The 8,449-nt window shown below is 40.1% G+C and overlaps 1 protein-coding gene across 1 annotated transcript; it reads right to left on the minus strand.

The window, feature by feature from the left end:
• Positions 1–951: 951 nt before the first annotated feature.
• Positions 952–7,653, minus strand: Lyg1 (lysozyme g1). Its single transcript, XM_042695560.1, has 5 exons — positions 7,611–7,653; positions 4,267–4,371; positions 3,267–3,451; positions 1,251–1,383; positions 952–1,070 (listed from the first exon to the last, which is right to left on the minus strand). The coding sequence occupies exons 1-5, from the start codon at positions 7,651–7,653 to the stop codon at positions 952–954; spliced, it is 585 nt and encodes a 194-aa protein (XP_042551494.1).
• Between the last annotated feature and the right edge of the window lie 796 nt (positions 7,654–8,449).

Genomic DNA, 8,449 nt, shown 5'->3' on the forward strand with positions numbered 1-8,449 from the left:
GCACAAAGGATCTGTGGACCAGCAAAGGAAAGGAGGAGGTGATAAATAACGCTGGTGTTCAGATGATACTAAAGTTAACATTTTTCTGTTTCACTCAGAATATAAGACAAACAGTTTCTATTGAAATTTAAAGTGATGATTTCTTTTTAACCAACAAGTCAACAATAGAATTGCCCGGTACATTTAATTTTATATAAACAATAAGTAATTCTTAATATAAACATGTTCTAAATATTGCATTTGACTTATATTAAAACTGTTTTTGTTGTTCAGACTGGAGTGTAGGTCAGTGGTAGAGAATATCCTTTGCAGATATGAGACCCTGAGATCAATTTCCAGCATCAACAGTTAAAAAAAATTAAAATTCATTGTTTATATGGAATTTACATTTATTTTTATTTTTTATTTTTATTTTTGTCGGTCGTGAGCCTGAACTCTGGGCCTGGGCGCTGTACCTGAACTCTTCAGTTCAAAGCTAGCACTCTACCACTTGAGCCACAGCGCCACTTCCAGGTTTTTCTGCTTATGTGGTGCTGAGGAATTGAACCCAGGGCCTCATGCATGCAAGGCAAGCGCTCTACCACTGAGGCACCTTCCCAGCCCCTGGAATTTACATTTAAAGTGGAGGTCTCACGCACTTCCTATATTTTGATGTACTGAATCTGGCAACGGTAATCAATGGGATATAGAGTTAATTTCACAGAAATCCACATTGGAGATAGTATCAGTAGGGATACCTTCAAAGAGACAGCTCATAGTACACATACACACACACACACACATACACACACACACACACTGGACCACAGCATACAGGTAATAACTCTTCTTTTAATGTGACTTATGTTATATTGACAATCAAGTTATTTGCAGTTGCAGACCCCACTAGCTTTATTGGCAGAGCAGTTGAGATCTCCTATCTGATAATAAACTTGGTTTTCATCTGTGGTGCTAGAAGCCATGTTGCTTGAAGTATTTGGCTCTTGCCAGGACATCATTGCAGAAGTCACAACTCAGGTCGTGACTGCTTTTGACAAAGCCAGGACCCCCACTGTAGGAACAGAGTCCACCTGAAATTCATATGACAGGTTAGTCCTTGACTCAGCAGCCCTGGTTACTTCAGGATAGTTGGCAGAAAGCTTAGATTCTCTTGCCCAACTGCCTATTGGTAAGGAATCTGGTACAGTGTATTACATTTGACCCTGTTAATTCCATGCTGCAAAGCAAAAGACTTATGAAGTTACACATACCTCTCAGGTACTGGCCAGGGGTCCATGTTGGAAACCTGGTCTGAATGTCTTTGATTCTAGCAGTCAGAAGCTGAGTTGCCTGGGAAATCTGGGACTCGTTGATCCAAGATGGGGAGGGGTAAAAGCTTGAGTCCTATAGGAAAGCAGGTAAGCCAGGTTGGAGTGTGATGTAGCAGCATAGGCTCAGGGCTGCTAGCTTTCTCCTCTACCTTTGGTGAAACTAATGCTACCTTTTCCCTGGGGTTAAATTGTAATGCTTCTTATGCCTTTTGAGATGATTATCACCCAAAATACAGACTACTCAAGTATTGGTGTAGGAGTAGAAAAATAAGAATGTTTATGCACTGTTGAGGGGAATTTTAAATGATGCAATCACCATGAAAAACAATATGAAGGTTCCTCCAAAAAGTAAAATTAGAAATACAATCTGACCTCACAATGTATTTCTTGGTATTTGTCTAAGAGAATTGAAGTCACGATCTCATAGAGATGTTAGTACTCCCATCCTCATTTCAGAGATACTCACAATACTGTAGAGGTAGAAGTGGCCTGAAGTCCCTGATAGAAAGGTGGACAGAAAAATTGTGCAATATCCATGGGATATTATTTAGCTTTAAAAAGGAAGGCAATCCTAACTACTTAGGAGGCTAAGATCTAAGGATCATGGTAGAAGCCAGCCTAGGCAATTATCTCCAATTCATCACCCCAGAACTGGAAGTGGGGCTTTGGTTTAAAATGGTAGAGCATTAGCCTTGAGTACAAATGCTCAGGGACAATGTCTAAGCCCTGAGTTCAAGCCCTATGACAAGAAAGAAAGGAAGGAAGGAAGGAAAGAAAGAAAGAAAGAAAAAAAGAAAGAAAGAAAGAAAGGAAAGGAAGGAAGGAAAGAAGGAAGGAAAGAAGGAAGGGAAGAAAGAGGAAGAAAGGAAGGAAGGAAGGGAGAGAGAAAGAGAGAGGAAAAGAACGAGAAAGAGAAAGAAAGAGAGAGAAAGAAAAAGAGAGAGAAAGGAAAGAAAGAAAGGAAAGAAAAAAGAAGGTAAATGCTAAGTGCTGGTGGCTCATGTTTGTCATCCTAGATACACAGAAGGCTAAGATCTGAGGATAGCAATTGAACATCAGCCCAGTCAGGAAAGACTATGAGGTTCTTTTCTCCTATTAATCACCAGAAAGCCAGAAGTGGAGCTGTGACTCAAGTGTCATCCTTAAACAAAAAGTTCAGGGACAGGGCCTAGGACCTGAGTCCAAGTCCCAGAACTGGCACCAAAAAAGGGAAGCAATGTCTGTACTATAAACAATACAGATGAACCTTGAAGACAATATGCTAAGTGGTACAAGCCAGTCATAGGCAAATACTGTATAATTCCATTTACCTGAGGATCTTAGAACGGTCAAATTCATAGAAAGCAAAGAACAAGTTAGTGGTGGCCAGTGACTAGACAGAAGAAGCTATAGGGAGTTGCTAATTAATATGTGAAAATTTTTGATTATCAGTAAAAAAGTTCTAAAATCTGACATTCAATATTGAGCCTATAGTATAAACACTATGGCAATACATACAGTGTTATATTTCAAGTAAAATTTGTTCAAAGGATAGATCTCATGTTAACTGTTCTTACCATCAACATACACAAAAGAAGTAAAACTACAGGGTCTGGGCTGAGAAAGAAACAAGCAGTCATTTCAATGTTGGACTAGAAGCCAAAGAAGATTGAATTCATGTAGACTGTAGCGTGGTTGCCCTCCTTAGCACAACTCACAAATAGACTTGAATGCACTTTCCACCTGAATGCTCTTTCCAGTTGATTGGAATATCTAAAGTACTTCTAATTTTCCTTATGCACCTTCACATCCCTTTTGCCATTTTTTTTAGGAGAAGTGGCTAAATTTAGTAGATATTATTTCATCTTCAATCTCATACTTTTCCCAACAACCTGATTTTATACATCTCTAAAAGTGTCCCCTCAGAGTTGTGTCACCAAACAAAAGGACCACACCAGATTAATGATGGAGCATTACCTGCACCATCCTGTCTCCATCACCCACGTTGACCAGAATATTGCCACCCTGAGACTCCCTGGACAAGACACCAGCGATCACTGCAGGATCCATGCAGTACCTCCGGCCAATGGTTCGCATCATGGGTTGATATCTCAGTAGATATGGCATGTCTATTTCAGCTAGCCTTTCAGAAGCTCGAACTCCTGAAGCAAACATGGAAGGAAGGATGTGGCTTGGTCTGAGTTACACTGAAATGAGAACCCAAGGAGAGAAAGGACCTTCCAAGGATATGAGTATCATTCTAGGATTGAGAAACCTAGGTGTAAGCTTGTATCCCTACGGAAAATTTCCTGATCTGAGATTAGGACTCTGTTCCTGTGAGTTTGAATCAGCATCCCATGAATCTCCTAAGATGGAGATCCAAAGGTGCTTCTCAAGGCCTCTCTGCTAGGCTTCGGGGACTGCTCACAACTCCCCCTCACTTAGTGGATCTTGTGAGCCTGGCCACCACAAGATCCAAAGCCTCCCAGAGAAAGACTTCTAGTAAAATGAGGAGTGTTCATCAATTATCTACAATGGTCCCACCATTGTGGATAAAGGAGAAATTACCCAAATGCCTTCTGTAGGTTGATGGTGAGTTTTTCTTAACAGATTTGTTCACAATTCATCCCCCCTCCCATTTCCACTCTTGTCCTTAAATAATACCAAGAAATCACATTCAAACCTTTACTAAGACTGCTGGGCAAAATTGGCTAGCCTTACCATCTAAGCACTTTTATGGTTTAAGAAGCACTTTCATTCATTATATTGATCATAGTTTATAACACTAGAAAGACTGTTATCTTGATTTCAATAAAGGCTCAAGGAAGCTAAGTGAAACAGAGCTAGAGCTCTGACAAAGTCTTTGGGCTCTACATGCAGTGCTCTTCCTACCCCACCCCCACTCCCTGGGCATGGGGATGTAGGAAACAGTGGGAGCCAAGAGAACATGCATCAAGGGCACAGAGACTATAACTACCACAATAAGTCAGGCCATGACGTCTTCCAATCCCACAAGATGCTCCAGGTGTATTCAGGGTTCTGATGTTTCCATAACATCCCCAGTTGCTGCTTTCAGACGAGCCTACAGATTGAGAAAAGGTCAACCTGAACCATGGAGCTAGAAGAGCTTCCATTATTCTGTTGTGGATGAAATGGCATTGATAAACACAGCAGCAAATAGAATAACATCAGTAAGATCTATAACTTCATTTAAAATTCTTTTCTATTTAACAGTGTGCTAAGAAATTGTCACAGACACTGCTTTGATTCTAAATTCTCACCTCCTGCCCTGCAGTCATGAGGAACTTTCAGGACAGTTATACTCTTGGCAAAGTTCAGGGGCTGTTTAAGGCTACAGGTGGTTGTCTTGGAACAAATCAGGGGTTATTTGTGTCCTAGTCCCTATCTTACCTCCTTACATGAATTCTTAGCACTTATGTAAAGACTCTCAATCATTGATCTAATGTTTGCTCTAGAACCATGGGTTTTACAGCAAAGTGTGGTGGCTCACACCAGGAAATCCAACTACTTGCTAGATGGAGATCAGAAGGATCATAGTTAGAAGCCAGTTTGGACAAAAACTTAGCAAGATACTAGCTCAACCAATGAACTGGATAGGGTGGTACACACTCATGGTGTCAGCCTCATGGGAAGACATGGGTAGGTAGATCATAGTTCAGGATAGCCCAGGCAAAAACCTAAGAACCTGTCTTAAAGACATAATCTAAAAGAGAAAAAAGAGCTGGAGGCATGGCTCACATGGCAGCGAGCTTCAGTAACAAGCACAAGGCCCTGACTTCAAACCCTATGTGCCACACCTCCCAAAGGGAAGAAGAAGCATCACTCTCCCTGGAATCCTCAACCCAGACCCAAAGTACAGAAACTAATACTGGGATTGGCTTGACCTTCTCTCAATGAATTCTGGGTAGGGGCCAAAGGTTTCAGAGATGGAACATAACACACACGGGTTAAGCACAGGACCAGTTACATGGGGTTCTTTCTGCTTCATCTCTTTCTTTCTTGGCATCTATCTGCTGCTGCCATTCTGGTCATCTCTGAAGGAGAGGTCTTGTTTTAGTCACTATTGCTATTTCACAAAGGCCATTGGAGTGGAGGACATTCCTCCCTCACACCAGGAAGGGAGTGGGGAAGTGCTTAAAACCTAGAGTCTACCCTCCATAACTGTGGATTCCTCAGCCACGGTTTCAACCAAGTGCAAATTGAAAATGTATGGGGGAAAAATCTGTATGGAACATGTATAGATATTTGTTTACTTGTCATTATTCCCTGAAGAATATTGCATTAACAAAGTATTTGCATAGCATTTTCTTTGCATTAGGCACTATAGTCTAGAGATTACTTAAAGTATCCAGGGCTTGAAATAGGTTATTTGCATACTCTATACCATTTTATATAAGAAGCTTGAAATCTAAGTATCCTGCATCCTGGAACCAGACTCCTCTCTCATCAGATATTCAGGAAACACTGTAAATGTACAATTCACACCAGTAGCTAGTAACAAGTACCTTGAAAGCCTGGCGCTGGTAGCTTATGCCTGTAATCCTATCTACTCAGGAGGCTAAGATCTGAGGATCACAGTTCAAAGCTAGCCTGGGCAGGAAAGTCTGAGAGACTCTTATCTCCAATAAACTACTCTACTCAGAAAAAGCCAGAAGTGGTGCTATAGCTCAGTCTTGATCACAAAGTGGTGCTAGCCTTGAGCACAAAGAGGCTCCGAGACAGAACCCAGGCCCTGAGTTCAAACCCCAGGACTGGCAAAAACAAACAAAAAACAAAAAAGCAAGTACCTTCATAGGCAGGAAATTAATTGCTCTTTGTGAAAATTATGCCATCATTATAAACTTGTAAGAACTTCTCATTACAGTGATTTAAAATTCTTATTTTATTCTTTGATCAAGGTAGGGTATAATCATTGAGTCATGATTTATAGATTACTGGAATTGTACTAATTGTACATCATTGTATGCATCCTGTATGTTTATAGGAGTGCATTTTTAGGTTTTATGTTCTTAAAGCTTCACAGGGTTGACATCTGAAAATACTAGAGTAAAAACTTGTAGTTTACAAAGTTGGCATGAGATACGTATTAGTGAAAAGACTTAGTTTTTGTGAGAATACAGTCCAATGTGTCTATTAAGATGTTTTTAAAGTGGTTTTTGTTGTTGTTGTTTTTTCTTTTTTTTGTGTTTTGTGCAGCCCAGGCTTGCCTGTCTCTGGAATGCTAGAATTCTAGGCATGTGCCATTGAGCCTGAATTTTTAGATCAGTACATATTTATCTTTATGATTGATGAGAAAGACTACTCGTGTGTCAGTTGATACTATCACTGCTGCCTTCCTCTGACCTCTCCCTAATGTTTTTCTATCAGCCACAAAGTTCCTTATATACCCAATGCTTAACATCTCATAGGAAGTTAACAGTATTTGTTGGAATAAATGGCTGAATAAATAAATAAATGGATACATGTAAGACCTCATCTGAGAAATTTTTTGGAATTTAGAGCAAAAAAAAGTTTGCTTCTCCCAAGGAACTTTTTTGTTTATCAAAAAACAAGTATCGCTGGGTGCTAGTGACTCATGTCTGTAATCCTTGCTACTCAAGAGGCTGAGAACTAAGGAATATGGGTCAAAGCCAGCTCAAACAGGAAAGTCCATGAGACTTCTATCAAAAATCCAAAACTGAAGCTGTAGCTTAAATGGCAGAATGACAACCTTGAGCAGAAAAACTAAGGGACAGTTGCCTAGGACCTGAGTTTAAGCCCCAGCACTGACACAAAAATGAATAAATAACACGTATTTTCACTTTTGGCTCAGCTGCAAAGAACATAGGACCAGAGCAGAAGCTGCACGGTATGTGAGTCCACAGTAGTTGAATCAGGCTCAGCATAACCAGCCTGGCCATGCATCCATTCCTTTTGTTCCTGTTTTCTATTTGAATTATATTAGTCTTATTATGGCAGCAGTCTTAATCTTTCTATGGAAGCTGATAGCCTATAAATATACCAGATACTTTTGATGAAAGAGTTTTTGGCAGTGGGTAATGAGCAGGTTTATCAATGGTGAATATTTAAATTCTGACTTTTGGCAATATTGTTTTAAGATCACCCTGAATTTTAAGGTACCTTGTTTTTTAATGATGAAGCATTTGCAGGGAGGAGGTTTGTTCATAGTTGTTCTAACAAAATTTATTATATATCTTAGGAGAAAAAAATAACTTTCCCACTTCAGTTTCAAGTGTAAAAGTTCCCATGCTTCTCCTTTCCATTCCCAAAGGTCATGTGAAGAAAATGAAACATACTTACAAGTCAGGGCCAGAAGACCAAGGAGCAGCCACAGTGCAGACATATTGTGTATTCTGGGTCCACAGTGCCTGAAATGCTTTTGAACCAAGTTAGGTTGAAGATGTGCTGACCACTATCACAACAATACATAATGTTTCCATAAAAGAGTTGTTGGGGAATGGAATAAGTTTACTTGTAACCGAAGTAAAAGATGAATGATTTGGATCATAGTGAGAAAGCAAAAGTAAGACAAGTGCTTCATCTTTTTGAATAGCTTAAACATGAGGAATGGTCTCTTCAGTTCCTAGAGCCTCAACACAGTGTCAAGATAATGGCTAATTATTTTAAGAAACCAAGATACTTTGATTCTCTACATGGAGAAATGACAACCTGAGCCAAGTCTCTGAAAGCAACATTTTGATGCATGTGTCAGCCAGGCTGGGATTCCAGGCACAGGCTACCACAATTATATCAGGGAAGAGCAATTAACAATGGACTTTTTATATGGATGTACAGGGCATTCCAGCCATAAACACAGCATATTGAACAATCCAAACTCCATGGTCCAGTTAACTGTACAGGTATCAATGTGGGACTCTGTGTTTAGAAGGGATTATTGAGGCATCACGAGGTGTGCTCTAAGAGTGTCCATTGGATACTTAGGCCTAACTTGTGAATACCTCCTGTGGTTTTCTGCACGTAAGGTATTTAAAAACTGTCATGTCAAGACAAATATGGTAGCTAGATATGGAGTACAGTGTCTACAGGGACTTAGCTCTTATTATATCCTGATAAGCAAAACAGTAGCTAACAGCAAAGGAATAGCAACAATTTACAGCCACAGCACACTCCTCGAGGGC

This window comes from Dipodomys spectabilis, unplaced genomic scaffold (genome assembly GCF_019054845.1).
Source record: "Dipodomys spectabilis isolate Male_0828 unplaced genomic scaffold, ASM1905484v1 ptg000187l, whole genome shotgun sequence".
Taxonomy (NCBI): Eukaryota; Metazoa; Chordata; class Mammalia; order Rodentia; family Heteromyidae; genus Dipodomys; species Dipodomys spectabilis.